The sequence below is a fragment of the Equus quagga genome, chromosome 16, assembly GCF_021613505.1.
Source record: "Equus quagga isolate Etosha38 chromosome 16, UCLA_HA_Equagga_1.0, whole genome shotgun sequence".
NCBI lineage: Eukaryota > Metazoa > Chordata > Mammalia > Perissodactyla > Equidae > Equus > Equus quagga.
In genome coordinates this window covers 80252484-80269626 of record NC_060282.1, presented here as the reverse complement: position 1 = coordinate 80269626, position 17143 = coordinate 80252484, and the positions used below count along the sequence as shown (strand labels likewise).

Here is a 17143-nt window from a genome sequence, read left to right as displayed (position 1 = left end):
CAACACTTAAAAATCTCTATTTAAAGTGCTAAAATTTTTTTTATTTCCCCCAGTTTTATTGAGATGTAATTGACATATAACTTGATATTTCCAAATGTTACCAATTAACAATTCTCTATCAAAATTTATGTATTTTTGCACTACTTTTTAAAAAATATAGATTTTTTTCCATCGATCTGGTTGCTCCTGATTGAGTTTCAAGTACATATGGATTTATATGGAATATTCCAGGAAAAACAAAAAGGCTTCTTCAGCATGTGCTTACATATTTGATGGCCTTAGGGAATAAACTGTTAATTTAGAAGAGCAGAGGCTGTGTAGGTTGAACTCCTTGGTAAGTGAAAGCAGTCCAAAGGTGACAGCCCTGGAGAAGTGTCCTGCGAGGAGACTATGGGTAAAAGAGAAGTGAGTGCAAAATGAGACATCTTGGATTTTATGTGGATCAGAAGCTGAAAGAGGCAATGTTTGTAAGCAGACAAAGAGGGATAAACGTAAATGGGAGGGGAGTTAGGACCCCAACTCTAGATGCTCATTAAATTTGACATCTTTTCTCTATATAGCTTTCTGCTTGTGGGAGTACTCAGACACATCCTAGGTACTTACCGGAATGGAGGGTCAGAATGCTTAGAGTTCAAGGTAATTATATGCCTGAAACTTGAAATGAATTACCAGCTATATGGATGTTACCACAGTCCTGTGATGAAGCATGCCGTAATCACGTGATGAAAAGGGGAGTTGTCTTTTTTTTTTAATATGTTGATTAACATAGAAGTTCAATTTAAAGTTACTTTTAACAAAGTATCAAATATTAGGAGGCAAATTATCTGGCAAAGAGTAGCCTGCTCCTCTCCCTTCAGGAGCTTCTGGCCAACCTGAGCCCGTAGGTCTGGAATGCAGGGAACCCAAGCATCCAGTCTGGCTGTCGGTCATCTTGAGCCAGACCAGACTGGATCAATTAATCCCATCCTCCAGAAAGCAGAATCTGAGTGGAGGGCAGTGGGCATTTGTGGACAGCAGAGGTTAAGAAAGAGCACAAGCCTTGGAGTTAGACAGTCTAGGTTGTGGGAGGCGAGCAGCCGCGTGCAAGCTTCAGAACCCTGAGGAGGAGCCTTCACCTCTGCAAAGCCTCAATTTCTTCTCAAGTAGAATAGAGATTTTAATGCCTAATTTGGTTATTGTGAGAATTAAATGAATTAATGCTTGTAAAGTCTTTAGCATAGTGTTTGAGATGTACTGGGCCCTCAATAATAGTACCTTAAAAAAAAAAACTTCCCTTTTGAGTAATAGTCCCCTCTGCCTTGTAGAGTGTGGAATGGAAGCTTGGGCCTCCTCCCACTCTGCTCAGGGGCCGTAGTTCCCTCTGCCTCTGAGGCAGTTGGCCATTTTTAACCAAAAAGGGACAAACGATGTGTCTCCAGTCAGCAATGCTAAGAATTGTGCCTGATCCCCGCTTCCTTCTGGGAGCCCAGGCAGCTCAGATGGTTCTAGAGTGTGAAAGGAGGTATGACTATGTGAAAAAGCATTACCAAGGAAGCTTATTTTTCTGGTTGTACTTCTTTTGAGCGCATTTAGCGCCTTGAAAAGGTGGACCTAGCCAGGGTCTGACATATCCTGATCAGTTTTCTTTGCCTCCTTGAAAAGTCCTGAGGATCTTCTCATCACTCACCCGGTGGCTATTCGTACGTTGATCCAGGCTTAAATTGGGCTTAAGAGAATTGTGGGCATCGAAGGAGAATTAAGATATCACTCACTTCACAGCGTGGCATTCGGCGGAGGTACGGGGAAGGCGGCGACTGGACTTGGAGCCTGAGGTCTCAGCTTCTCGGCTTCTTGCTAGTTTCGGTGAAGTCTCAACGTCTCTCGACCACAAAACGATAATTCTTACTTTATAGAATTTTATGTGTGGTGGTGGTGAACTAAAACAACGTGAAAGTATTTTACAAATTGCATAGAACTGTACAAAAGAAAGTCCTCTATTCCAGTGGACCTGTATTTGATGTGTAAAATAATATTGAACCATATTTAACTTTAATATTAACAAAACCTCTATTTATAAATTCCAATATTGCTCCAAAATGAAGGAATTTATTCCCATCTTTGGTGTCTATGAAATGTACCATTATGAATAACCTAAATTACGAATGATTAGTACTTTTATCAAATTTTAAATTAGTATCATGAAACTAGTTCCAATCAGCCTGAAAACATGCAAATTATTCTCCTTACTAAATTACCATTTCTACTGTTGCTTAAGTCTCCAGCACGGGTCAGACTGGAAATCTCAAGTGCACAGTCATTTTTAATTCAGGAAATCCAAAGAACCATATCTGGTAATATTCTGCCCTATCCGCTATCAACATGAGAGAAAGAGGGCTTGGTTTTATAAAACCTAAGATTATGATATTTCTCTTTTACAATATAAGAAAATAAAACAATTGGAATTGACCTGACCTTTGTGTGCTTTTTTTTCCACACCTTTTTTTATACGTATGTATATATACTTCCTGATAGAGATGATGAAACATTGGCCTTTTAAGGCAGGGAAGTTTCCATAAAAATCCCCAAGTCGTGCTTTCTGCTCTCTACTGCATGCTCACTTGCAGGCAGTTATTCCAGGCTTTATCTTTGTTTTCAGAAAAAGGAAACCAAGTAGAAGATCATGGCAAGTCACGAGTGGGGATACGACAGCCCAAATGGTAAGAGTTCTTCTGTTCAAGGAGATCAAAATGATAGCCTCTTTCCTTTTCCAATGAAAGAAGCATTGAGCATGGCAAGTAACTGTCAGTCATAGTTAACGGTTTGAGTTGCCTGCCTGGAATAATTATAATAGCTTTGCATGAATTCTTGCACTTGCTCTTGGGGGCATGGTTGTCTATAAAATGTATCCTCTCTCTCTCCCTCTCGATCTCTTTCTTTATCTAATATACATATATTAGAAACCTAGTGCTAATCATAAAATGTTTATAGTGTGATCCCATAGACTATGAGTATTTGACTCATGGAAAAGGGACATTCTCAAACATTGAATTTTCATTAAGGTAAACAGAATATCGCTCAAGATACCTGAATAAACCCTAATCTAATAGGCAAACAGTTAGTTATACTCCTAAAACTTGGAATCAAGCATTTGATAAAGTTTTGATTGTGTGCATATGTTTGTCCTGGTAGGTCCTGAAGAATGGGTCAAGCTGTACCCCATCGCGAATGGAAATAACCAGTCTCCTATTGATATTAAAACCAGTGAAACCAAACATGACACTTCCCTAAAACCTTTCAGTGTCTCCTACGATCCAGCCACAGCTAAAGAAATTGTCAACGTGGGACACTCCTTCCAGGTAAAATTCGAGGACAGCGATAACCGATCAGGTAAGCCAAAAGACCCTTCTGAGTTTTTTCTGACTCCACTGGGGAAATTAAAACAATGGGGCTTTAAGAAACACAAAAACTTGGGGTTTCCTGGTGGCATAGGGGTTGGGTTCGCCTGCTCCACTTCTGTGGCCCAGGTTCACTGGTTCGGATCCTGGGCACGGACCAACACACCACTCAAGACATGCTATGGTGGCATCCCACACAGAAGAAGCAGAAGGACTTATAACTATGTACTGGGGCTTTGAGGAGGAAAAAAAAGAGGAAGATGGGCAGCAGATGTTAGCTCAGGGCCAGTCTTCCTCACACACACATACACACACAAAAGAAACACAAACACTTATCCTCAGTCCTTTGTGCACATGTGTCACATTGCTGTAATCTGTAATCTTGGACTTTTAGAAAACTCCCAAGTGGTAAAGATGATTTTTGGAACTCCCAGCTTTGTCTTTTTTTCTGTCCTTTTTCTCAGTGACACCATCCCATGTCTCATGGTTTCCAGTATCTTTATGCTCACTTCACACTCTGAATAAACAGTATTTTTCCAAAAAGGTCTACTGAACCATTGTAATGAATATAAAAACTGAAAAGGCAAAACTTTTCTAATTGGAATGAGGGGTAGGAGCGCAACAGGGAAGAGAAACGGGCGAAAGAATATGTTTATTTTTTGTGACCAGAAAAATGGGTTTATAATTTTGAAGTGCTTGGGTACCAGTAAGGAAATGAGTCTTGCATGGAAAAATTCTGTGCATAAATATACGTGTCTATCTTCCCCTCCGCTACTAGACCATAGTGACTGGCTTGTCTTGGTACCCTGGAGTCTAGCACACGTCGTGCTACATAGTAAGATTTTCATAAATGTTTATCAAATAATTTACTAAATGACAATTCCTTAAGACAGCTCTACTGATTTAACAGGCCAAACTTGTTTTAGCACTCTCCTACAAGGTTCTGAGCCGAAATTTTAGGCACCTTGGGGCTCCATCCATGGATAATATTAGATTAGGTCTGATATTATGTATGTTTAATTAATCATATGATTGGGTAGACTCTCTGAAACGACATGGTCATTCATGTTAAAAATGTTAAAATTTAAAAAGTGATTCCACTGTCCCACTGGTACTTTCTCTTGGTCCCTGGCCATGGATTCCCAACCAAGTTGTCAAGATACACTGCTGTGTCTTAATCAGTTACAAAGTATGTGATGAGCAATTTGTTACTCAGAATAAATTACTAAAGATCTTGATCCCTACTGCCTATAGTCTTTGTTGAAAGAATGAATGAACGAACTTGCAAACTAAAGCAGATTCAAGGAAAACCCTGTAATCATATAATTCACTCAACTTCCAATGTGCTTTGTTGGCAGCAGAAAAAGGTAAAATTACAGATCATATGCTGAGAATGGTATATAACTCAATGCCACAGTCGAAGGTGCACCATACACATGAATGCCATCAATATCATCATCGTGGATGTGGAAAAAAATCCAACAAGATGAAAACATTGGCAATAGTGTTTGTTTTCATTTCTACCCAACCCAATTTGCTCTAGTGGTTAAGATTCTGTGCTCTCACCACTGAGGTCCTATTTTGTTTCCCAGTCAGGGGTCTAACCATACTACCTGTCTGTCGATTGTTATACTGTGGTGGCTGTGTGTTGCTGTGATTCTGAAAGCTATGCCACCCTTATTTCAAACACCAGCAGGGTCACCCACGTTGGATAGGTTTCAGTAGAGATTCCAAACTAAGACAGGCTAGGAAGAAGGATCTGGCCACACACTTCCGAAAAAAATTGGCCATGCAAACCCTAAGAATAGCAGCAGGGCATTGTCTGATAGAGCCCTGGAGGGTGAGAGGATGGCGCAAAAGGACCAGGCAGAGTTCTGCTCTGCCAGACATGCACCACTAGGTTTCAGAATCGACTCGATGGCACTAACAACAATAACTCAATGTAGTGTTGGTTTATACTAAATGCAAAGATACTAACAGCAGCTCCCTTTTTCTTCTAGTGCTGAAAGGCGGTCCTCTCTCTGGAAGCTACAGGCTCTCCCAGTTCCATTTTCACTGGGGCAGCACAGATGACTATGGTTCTGAGCACACCGTGGATGGAGTCAAATATTCTGCAGAGGTAACGTAAGCTAGTAAGTGGGAGAGAATTACCCTGAGAGCGCTCCCAGAAGCAGCTCCCTTACCACAGAAGACACCATTACAATGGCTCCAAGGAATGAACATTCTGGTTCCCATAAGGAGCTCCCAGGCTCCATTAAAATCAGACACAGACACAGAGGCACCATGTTTGGCAACAGAGGGAGATTTTTCAAGTGACAGGGGCAGCTGAACTTGGAGCTGAGCTCCTGAGCCCAAGAATCATCTTCCCCTTCAGAACGCCTCAAAACTGTTACCTTGACGTCAGGCTGGCCTCAAGGAGAGGTGCTGCTCTCCTTTAAACCTCTGACCCCACATGGAACACACCAGCCCTCTCTTCTTATTTAAATGTCCAAGTGTGGACACACCAGTAGTGTAGGTGTGGCCAGGCTGGAACATTTCAATAAGACTCTACTAAGAGTGCAAGTTTCACCGCAGGAACGGTCACCGAGAGTAGTGTAAACCTAGATGAGGTCTGAGGTTCCCTGGCTGCAGGCACCAACCTCCGGCCTCTTGACTTGCCCTCATATGGAGGTTTGTGATCCACTTCGAGACATTTTGTCTGTAAATCCATAGAAAAGTTGGGAATATTTTCATCAAACTGTCAACAAACGGACAGGGAAATTCAAAGGGAGAGATTTTTGCTCTTTATATGTTTGAATATATAATACATATGTACCCATATATACAAGTTGATTTATTTATCTTACCTTTATAAAATGAATTTGTAATACATTTAGTTTTGCCACTTGCTTTTTTTTCCCACTTATCAATTTATCATGGTCATTTTTCCAAGTCAGTAGATTTAATTCCACTTCATTCTTTTAATGGCTGTATAGCATTTCAATCATATGAATATATCAGAATTTATTTAACTGGCCCCCACTGATGGACAATGACAATGCCTTCTGCTTTTTGTTCCATTTGGTGTTTTTTTTTTATCTTACCAAAAAGTGATGCAACAAATATGTCTGTGCATACATCTTATGCACTAGTGAAAACAATTATGTAGGGCAGATTTTTGCAAGAGGGATTGCTGGGTTGCAGGGCACATAAATTTTTAATTTTGATAGAGGATTGGGAAATATATACAAATATAACTTGCATTACCTTACATTATAAAGCTTGGCTAATAACTTTCAATGCTGCAGAAACTATTAAGTGTTTTTTCCATTTCTCCCTCATAAAATTGAAGTTGACTAAAATCAATGAGTTGGGAAACTAAATTCATATTCTCTTTTGGGAGGGATATTTGGTGGAATCTAAAAAATCTAAATGAGTGATCTTCTTATCTAATTTAAGAAAAATAAAAATAATCCATGCTAGAGATGAGAAATGCTTAGCCATAAAGTTGAACATGTGATGAGGGGTAGGAGGGTGGAAGGGAGAGGTGGGACGGACACACACACACACAGATCAGGTAAGAGGAATAGAGAGAAGTGCTAGGAGTGACAAGATGATCACCCGACATTGAGTGGTCAGAAAAGGATTCTTGGAAGAGCAGCATTTCAGTTCAGCTCTAATTCAAGACAAAAGTTTGCCTCTGAAAGGAAGGATATTCCAGAGAAAATCTGCAGATAATGAAAAGATTCAAAGTTGTGAACCAAGCAAAGAGGTATAATCTAGGTGACGTGCTGAAAGACGATGTTGATAAGTGGGGAGAAGTAAGAATTAATGATAACTGTTGTACTTTTTGATTGAGCAATTAGGTGGATGGTGGTACCTTTTTCTAAGAAGGGAAAATGAAACCGGTTTGGCAAGGAGGAAATCAAGAGTTCTATTTTGGCCATGTTAAGTTTGAGATACCCCTTAGACATCCACGTAGTGCCATCCAAAGGAATCAAGAAAACATGAGTACGTGCCTTGATATATCTGAGTTCCACAGAGAGTTAGGCTGGAGATGTTGATCTGAGAGGTGCCTGGATGTGCTCAAGAGAATCAACCCTTAGCTAAGACTCCCAGATACTCCAGGATCCCCTTCTCATAAAGTTACTAAGACGCACCTGATGTGAGAGAAATTTTTTTTTAATTTTTGTCCTAAAACTAGTTAGTCAGAATTCTTGATCTTTTCACACCAAAGAGAGATTTTTTAAAAGAGGAATAACATTGTATTCAATTTTATTGTAATGCAATTACAATAGTATTGTAATGTGACAATATTGTGGGAAAAGAAACTTTACTTACTGGTTCCAGGATCTGCAATCCTTCTTATGAGTGAGAACACAGCCCTTCCTATCCACTGGATAAGTTGCATCTAGCTAAGCCAAGCTACAACTTCCTATATCAACAAGATAACTCATAACTTACTTTTTGTCCCCACACTGGTATACAGAACTAACTAGCCACATTATCGCTTTTAGCTTCACCTGGTTCACTGGAATTCTTCAAAGTACTCCAGCTTTGATGAAGCCAGCTCACAGGCTGATGGCTTGGCCATTCTCGGTGTTTTGATGAAGGTGAGTTGCAGAGCTCGGCTAACACTCTCTCTTCCCAATCAGACCTCAAAATAGGATGAAAGGAGGCAAAGAGATATTTGAGTCTTTCTTTTTGGAAAGTTCCCTTTCTCCTAATGCCTACAGGTAGACAAACAGCTTGCCCATAATTTGTGGCTTTGTTTTATTTCCGCTTTTCCTTCTTGAAGAAAGAATTCAGTTTCAGGGAGGAATTGAATGGGAAGGCATTGGAGGTGGGGAGGGATTTCTATTTTCCAAGGGCTTCCAAGTCCCCTTTCTTCTAAACTTCCTACCTAATAGGTTCAGGAATTTATCAATTTAATGTTTCATCAGGAAAGAAATATTAGAAGGAGTTTTGTACCATAAAGAAAGTTCAGAGGATCTTTAACATGGCAGATGTTGCTCCAATCTTCTATTGGAAAGTCCCTGAAAAGTTCCATAGGGAAATTATTATTAAATTGGGTATACTTGTGTGACTAACATTCAGAATTATAGTAGTTGTGGTGCATCCTTATTGAGCACTTATAATCTGCCATACGCTGTACTGATTGTAACTAATAGAGCAGACCAAAAGGAAGAGTTTGTTTTTGTTTCACAGTTTTACTCAGTTCCTGGATTTTGAATTGTACGTCTTTGAACATTTGGCCACTTTATCTGTGGTTACGCATCAAAAACCATTTGTAGAGTACAGAGCCCCACGAAGACATACACCTAGCCAAATTTGCTCTCCTAAAGCAGAGATAAAATACCTTACCTGTCTTCAGTTGCTGTTTTTAATTGAAAGGAATTTTTTAGCTAGAGTTTGGTTTGATAACAATTTTTATCTCACACTTTATTTCTTTTCAATTTCCAGGTTGGTGAGGCCAACCCAAAACTGCAGAAAGTACTTGATGCCCTGAACGAAGTTAAAACTAAGGTAAGTAGACTAAATAAGTGAGTCAAAACCAGAGAACACGAATCCACAGAACTATGGAAATCATTTAATTATTATCATTAATATTTGAAGCGGGGAGTAGGAGGGCTGGAGCAAAAGCTACCAATCGGAAAATTGAGGTGCTACTTAGTGCTTGCTTCTGGGAAGGTCTCTGACTCAGGGGTTTGCTTTGTTTTGTTTTGTTTTTCATCGTTATTGTTTATTTCACCAGGACGAAGCCTATAGAAAAACAGGTTACACAGCCATTCAAACTTTCTTTAAAAACTATATCCAACTAAAATGTAAATTTTTTTTCTTTTCATGAAGAAACATATCTTTACTTCTTTAGAATTCCAAAACGCTGGAGTTAAGCATATTCTTTTGAGATACCATTAACACACAATGCTTGATAACCAGAATTCCCACCTGTCAGCTAAAAAAAGATGGATTTTCTGATATATCTAAACTTAGCATTACTGTTTTAATAGTAAATAGTTAAATCATACATCATATTTTTATGAGTAATGCTTCTCATAATGCTTCTTTTTAAAGAATAATGCTTCTGAATTAGTAGAGTTTACCCCAGGAATGCAAGGATGGTTTGATATTAGACTACCTCCTAATATAATTCATTTCATTAACAAATTAAAGATTAAAAACCATGTCATCAACTTGTTAGATGTTTAAAAAGCATTTGATAAAATTAAACACAAATTCCTGAGGATAAAAAAAAAAAAGAAAGAGAGCCAGCCATGATGGCCTAGTGGTTAAAGTTCAGTGTGCTCCACTTTGGCAACCTAGGTTTGGTTCCTGAGCATGGAACCTCACCACTCGTCTGTCAGTTGCCATGCTGTGATGGTGGCTCACACAGGAGAACTAGAAGGACCTACAACTTTGCACTGGGGCTTTGGGGAGGAAAAAAAAATGATAGGAAGATTGGTAACCGATGTTAGCTCCAGCAAATCTTTCCCAGCAAAAAAAAAAAAAAAAAAAAATCTTGATAGAACTATTAATAAAAAAAAAGAAAGAAAGAAAATTATCTGAAAACTTATTGAACTTTATAAAGAATATCACCTTGAAACTTGGATCAAACCTCAAACTTAGTAGTGAAATATTTGAAGCATTTCCATTTTGATCAAGAACAAGACAGCATACAACTGTGACCACTATAATTGAACATTGCAATGAATGTCCTATTCAATGCAATAAAATAAAGAAAGAAATAAGAGCACATATCAGGATAAATATTAGAAAAACAAAGACAAAAATCTGTCATCAAATGCAGATGATGTAATCATTGACATCCACCTGGAAAGTAAAAAAATCAGCTGAAAAAACAGAATCAGTATTCAAGTCTAGTAAATTTGACTATATAAAATATTAACACATAAACACCAGTTTATTTCTTATACACCAGTAATGACAAATCAGAAAAGAAAATAGAAATAAATAGAATACGGTTAAAACATAACCAATACACTTGTCAATAAATATCTTTGCCACTGGAACAGTATCTGGCATCATTTCTAGAGAAATAATAAATGCTTTATACTGGAAATTAAACATCTTTTAAAGAATATAGATTGTAAAAAAATTTTTGAAACTTTGTTTATCTTCAAGCAAAGAAGAAGGAAGATTCCTTGGTCAAAATTTCAGTGTAGCACATTTTCAGTGTTGTATTACTTGTATCGTTTATATCCACATACACACCAGTCATGAAATGCTATATAGTAGGAAAATTGATTAAATTCTCAGCTAAAATCTTAAGATAATATATACCAAAAAAATTATATAAATTCACACACACCAAGATTATGTAACATATATGTCATACATGTATATGATATAAGTATTTGATATCATGGTATAATAATATATTACTTTGCATTTTCTTTCAGGGCAAAAAAGCCCCATTCAAAAATTTTGACCCTTCTAGTCTCCTTCCTTCATCCCCGGATTACTGGACCTACTCCGGCTCTTTGACTCATCCTCCTCTTTATGAGAGTGTAACCTGGATCGTCTGTAAGGAAAACATCAGTATCAGCTCAGAACAGGTAGAGTATCAAAGATGAATGAGTGGGAATTGGGAGTGCAAAGCAGGAATGCCGTTTCAATTCATAATATTAATGAGGGGATTATTATTTCAATTAGAATTTGAGGAGTTCATTTTCCCTTCCAACTAAAAGAGATTCATTTCTGGCATAGGTCTATTGAAAAATCAAAAAGAAAAGTGTATTATAATACCATTTTTTGACTTTATGTAGAAAAAAATATCTGAGATTCAGAACTCTCTCTATTCTTTTCACCTAAATAAGGAAGAATTCAGCCTTGTTCAACGTCTTCCTAAAAGTTTCAGAAACAAAGAAAAATCCTTCATTGAAAGGTCTACTAAGACGTTGAGAAATTGTGATTCTCAACTGGCGTACTTTCAGAGTCAACAAAGGTTTTTTGCTCTTTTTTTGAAGCTTAAGCTCTTAAATAGCCAACAAAATATATCATTTATTATTGTTTATATTAATGATAATAACAAATACCATTGAGCAACTACTTTTATTAGGAGGCTAGCAAATGATTTGTCAGCCAGTTCTCATAACGAAGCTATAGGACATGCCATGCAGCCTACTGATTAACTGACACCTCTTAGTGCATGCTATATGCCAAGCACTATTCTAAAAACTTTGCAGGAATTAACCTATCTAGTCTTCACAACAACATAATGAAGTAGGTACTATATGGAAACAGGCACATAGCAGATAAGTCACTCACACAAGCTCTCCCAGTTGGCAAGTGAGAAAGTTGGTATTCTAGTCCAGTCGATCATTGATAATTTAAGCCAAATGCCTAGTTGAAATAAATGTGAAGGAATTTTGGCTTTCTCTCTTCCCATTGGTGAAAGCATTGCAACCCTCGACTTAGTTTTCCAAAGACCAGTGCATTAATTATACTGGGAATAAAGTGCTTTGTGTAACTTTGATAACTTTTGATTCTTTCAATATTTCATCCTTCCTCCCAGCTGGCGCAGTTCCGCAGTCTTCTGTCGAATGTTGAGGGGGGTAAAGCTGTCCCCATCCAGCACAATAACCGACCGCCCCAGCCTCTGAAGGGCAGAACTGTGAGAGCTTTCTTCTGAGGGGCCCGGGAGGGAGCTCATCCTCCCTCGAAGAACACAGCCTTGCTTCCCACACAATCCATAAACAAATCTATTTCAATACTAGCAAGACAGCATTCCTGCAAATTTAATCTGTAGAACTAAAATACTTTAATTTTTTTCTTAATGCTTAACTCAAATAGCAATCTATAAGCTTGCAAAACTTGTGCTTACTTCAAGTTTATTTTGTGGAGTTCTTTATAATTGCAATTAAGGTGTGCTGAATAATTTCTTAGAGATTTGTGTCTCTTGCCATTTTATTCATTTTAGTTGAACCAATAAAATAATTTTATCCCTTTCTTGTTGTTTATTCTGTACTCTATTTCTAAAAACATTAAGTTTCTACCCTTTTACATTCCAAAATCTTAAATGCCTTATTTACAATATTATTTTGCCTCAAATGTAGCTTATTACTAAGAGCAGCTTGAGATGAAATATTATGAAATTCATTTGCTGACTCGAAGACAAATACAGAGCAAAGAGAACAATTGGATTTCATATTATTATACTGGCCCAACATTCCCGCCATTTGTGTTCTCTGTGATAAAAATGACATCCTTTATATCAGAAGATGATGCTTCTGGTGATTGCTTCCGTTTTTTTTCCCCCCATTAGCAAAGCCAATGGGTTTTCCCCCCATTATTATAACTAGTTAGCTTGCACAGAGAATCTGTTTTTCAAAATTGGAAGAAAAGTCACCAGTGAATGGTTTATAAAAATGATGAAAGAGTCATTTGGATTTAGATCACGTAGAAACAAGAAACAATCTTTTAGTCAGATACGCATTTACTCAGAAACCAGTTCTTTCTGAAGCCGTATCTACGTTGAGAATTCTACAAATCTCGTGTCTGGTATTTAGCCTGATGATGTACTTACTTTCTCCTCTCTGAGAAATCATATTAGAGAGCAAAGCCCATGCCCACTGCAATGTTCTAGTCTTGTCTAATTATCACACAATTAGTCAAAACCTCTAAATAACTATAATCATAGTTAAAAAGACAGACAAAGAAAACTCTTCATTGCTCTAAGAGAACCTTTGTGCAAAGGTTGCGTTCATATTGTACATAAAAACCACCCTAGAGACTTCATTCAAAATTTTTGATTTGGGGCCCAGAATTTAAGTGAATCCTCTTTATTAAAATGTAATGGACCCAAATAACACTTTAGCTCTGCCCCCATAAGCATTCTATAAATATAAGTACTTTTTTTGCCAAAGGAATCTGACTGTGTATATTACTATATATTTGCCAGATATTGAGAAAGCCTGAAAGAGTTACACCTGTCCTGTGATCCTCTTATTTCACATGAGTCGCATTGATAGGATTTTAATTCTAAAGTTATCAGAGGTCATGAAGAGAGCCAAAGAGAGAGGGGTATGAGTTTAATCCGAGAAATGTATCTGCAAAAGATGCTCAGGACCTACAATGTTTGAAAATATTTTCTGAAAAGAAATTGAGCAATTGAAACAAATTTCACAGCAGGGACCTGAAAAAATTTGACTTCATGACCCATACATTTTTAAGAAAGTTAAAATGGATTCCAGGATTTAAATATAAGTCTGCAATCTTATTATGGAAAGGGCAAAGAAGTGACAGAAGATATATGATGGTCATCAAACTTTATCCCTGTGCTGAGTGCCAGCTGGGAAGCAAGTTTCCCCTCACCGCTTCTGCCAGAATTTCACATATTTGGCAGAACTCACGAGGTGCATTATGGGAGCTTTCCACATTTCTCTGAAGTAGCCGATAAAAGCAGCTGTTGAGAGAAGATATGTGGACGAGGCATGGGATATTCGAGAATGCACTATCATTACAACTAATGATTATCCATAAATATCAAATGCTTATTTACCCAATGTTCCTAGAGACATTCTGCTAGGATTTCCGTATTATTTTTATTAGATTTGGCTATTTCCAATCTCACCAGATAGACAAAGAGACAGACAGACAGGCAGACAGACAGGCACGGATATAAATGAGTAAATAATTGCATTTATTCCAGGACTACTCTACTTTGACAAAATGGAACCATGGATATGGATATTTAAGCTATTGCAAGAAGATAGTTAATTTTATGTTCCTAGGCTTATATGGACACATTTATAAAGCTAAGGGAAAATGCATAAAATAAAAAAGATTTTAATAGAAATATGACATGCTTGAAACAAATTAAGAGAAATGGCCTCAAGTATTCTTGCTTATAAGTCTTGCTTTCAATAGAGAAATAACTCATAGGAGTAACTTAGAGTCTTAAAGATATGTGCATGTTCTCATCTTGTATCTTTACAAGTAGCTTTGTACTAAAAGTGAACTGATGGGCACAGGGTCTTGTCTGAGGCGTTAGAATGCTCAGAGCACAAGTGCACGTACCAGAGGTTTTCACGATGGCATCCGGGAGGCTGATCCCTCACTGTGAGAAGGTAGAAATAGAAATGATGTCAGAGAGGAATAGAGTTTAAGTGGCCTTATATTTTCCCCTCAAAGACCAGAGAATATGCCTTTTCTAAATCATCAGTAAATATCTTAATACCCTTTAGAGGCAAATAATTTAAGCCATTTGGATATGTCACTTCCTATCACATTATTAGATGACCTAAATTGCCAGCAAAAGCAAACATGTATAACAGCACCACACAATGTTGGAATGTTTAGCTACTTAGAAAAAAATTAGACCCTATCTCACCCATACACCAAAATAAATCCAAGATGGGTTAAGTTTTTCAGTGAAATCATTGGTAAAATAGGTAATGAAAAATGGGTAAATATTTAGATAATATCTGGTTGGAGAAGAACTTTCTCTCAAAATACCAATAACACAAACCAAGAAATAACAGAATAATTAATTGAACTATGAAAAACTTAAACATGTAGGTTAAGAAACCATAATGAATCTTTTTAATGAAAAGGAAAATGACAATTGGTGAAACTTTTTCAGTATAAATGAAATACATAGGAACAATGTCCTTGCTACAGAAAAAGCTTTCACAAATTATTAACATAAAAATTGAATCCCGAGAGAAAATAGCAAGAAGAAATGAATTGGCAATTAGGTAAAGAGGATATTGATCATATATGATCAATAAATATATGAAAAATGCTCCATCTCAACAACCAAAACAGTAGAGATCAAAACAATGTTCTCTGATTCTTTAAATATAAAATTAGTAAGGATGTAAAAAATAATGCACAGTGCTGTGAGTGATACAAAGAAATAAGAACTGTCATACATTGCTGAGAAGAGCATCAGGTAGTACAGTCGGTTTGTTAGTAATCAAAAGTTGTGTTCCATAAAGAAATGGAATTCCGTGCTCACGGATTGAAGAATTAACATAGCTAAAATGTCCAGACTTCCTAAGCATCCTACAGATTCAATGCAATTCCTACCAAAGTTCCAGTGACATTTTTCACAGAAATAAAACAAAGAATCCTAAGATTTATATGGAACAACAAAAGACCCCGAATAGCCAAAGGAATTCTGAGAAAAAAGAAGAAAGCTAGAGTGATCACATTCCCTGATTTCAAAATATACTACAAATCAATAGTAATCAAAACAGTGTGGTACTGGCACAAAAACAGACACACAGTTCAAGGGAACAGAATCGAGAGCCCAGAAATAAAACAACACATCTACAGTCAGCTAATTTTTGACAAAGAAGCCAAGAACATACAATGGAGAAAGGAAAGTCTTTTCAATAAATGTTGGGGAAACTGGACAGCCACATGCAAAAGAATGAAAGTAGACCATTATCTAACATCATACACAAAAATTAACTCCAAATAGATCAAGGACTTGAATGTAAGACCTGAAACCATAAAACTTGTAGAAGAAATTGTAGATAGTACACTCTTTGACATGAATCTTAGCAGCATCTTTTTGAATATCATATCCCACCAGGCATGGGAAAGAAAAGAAAAAATAAGCAAATGGGACTCCAAAAGATATGTAAACTGTATTGATTCATGTTATGACCCCCAAATTCATATTTTCATCCAAAATCCATCTTCAAATGCTCTCATCTAGTTGCCTGTTTGATATCTCCACTTACATGTCACAAAAACATCTCAATTGCTTTAAAAACACAAATGTTGATGCCCCCCCAAACCTGAGTCGCACCAGCCCGAGCGTGCACAGAGATCATGAGGCAGGAGGGGCCACTTGTAGCCCAGAGGCCACCGGGCAGGGTGGAAACTGATCAAACACAGCCCTAACTGATGCCACCACTGAGCTTGAAGCGATGCTTTGCTTCTAGCTTTTCAAACGTGACCTTTCCCTTATCACTGTCACCCTCTTTGTTATTAAAAGCAAAGTCCTCTCAGACTAACCTTCCTGTGCAATAACCTACTTCCTACATTTTCCTTTTGCAGAAATGGTGATACCCACCACATAAAGAAACAGGCCCTTTCCTAGTCTCAATTCCAGATTCCTAGGAAAAGGACTCCTATTAACCCAGCTTGGATGGGGCCCAGCCCTGGTGCTATCATTGAAGCCTGGCACTGGGTGGGAAATGCGTTGAATTCACTGGCTTCCAGAAACACAGGCTACAGGTTCTGGAAGCAGTGGCAGTTCAGGCATCATTATGAGCTAAACGGAAACCACAAAATGGGTTGCCCCTTCCTTGAAGGCGAAAGGAGCGAAGGAAAGTTTGGATGAGGAGTAAAGTCAGGGGAATCGAGGTAAAGTTTAGAATTGGCCTCGTTTGAGAAAGACATCTTCAATTCTGAAACCTGAATTTTCCCTAAAATTTGTAATGGCAGAACCCCAGCATGTCAATTGGGTATCAAAAGTAGGCATTTCCTTTCACCTACCATATGAATTGAATAGCACATCAGGAAATGATTTTTATTCTGTAAATACTAGAGCTAAGCATTAAGCAAGGTCCAGGAAAAATATGCTCTGTTCTTCAGAAAACAAAGGGAAATCTACGCTCTCAGGTGGAACATAGATTAAACAGGGGCATTTATTAGTTCCATAGAAATTAGGAGCCCAGAAAGTTCTTTATAATAAGCTTTCATAATAAGTAAAGGAAAAGGAATCGAACTTTCTGGTGACATTTATTGCTTTCTTAGATGGCTGAGACTCAATGAAATCTGAAGGAAGAATAGACATCTGGAGAGATGTT

General features: G+C 37.6%; 1 protein-coding gene across 1 annotated transcript in view; it reads left to right on the top strand.

Annotated features, from left to right (window-relative positions):
• CA1 (carbonic anhydrase 1) overlaps nt 1-12006 on the top strand; it is a 104910-nt gene extending 92904 nt beyond the window's left edge. The window contains exons 2-8 of the mRNA XM_046642222.1: nt 2636-2696; nt 3169-3366; nt 5375-5493; nt 7871-7966; nt 8817-8879; nt 10775-10930; nt 11890-12006. Coding sequence (XP_046498178.1) covers nt 2660-2696; nt 3169-3366; nt 5375-5493; nt 7871-7966; nt 8817-8879; nt 10775-10930; nt 11890-12006 — 786 coding nt within the window. The 5' untranslated portion in view covers nt 2636-2659. The remainder of the gene's footprint in view (nt 1-2635; nt 2697-3168; nt 3367-5374; nt 5494-7870; nt 7967-8816; nt 8880-10774; nt 10931-11889) is intronic.
• The last annotated feature ends 5137 nt before the right edge of the window (nt 12007-17143 follow it).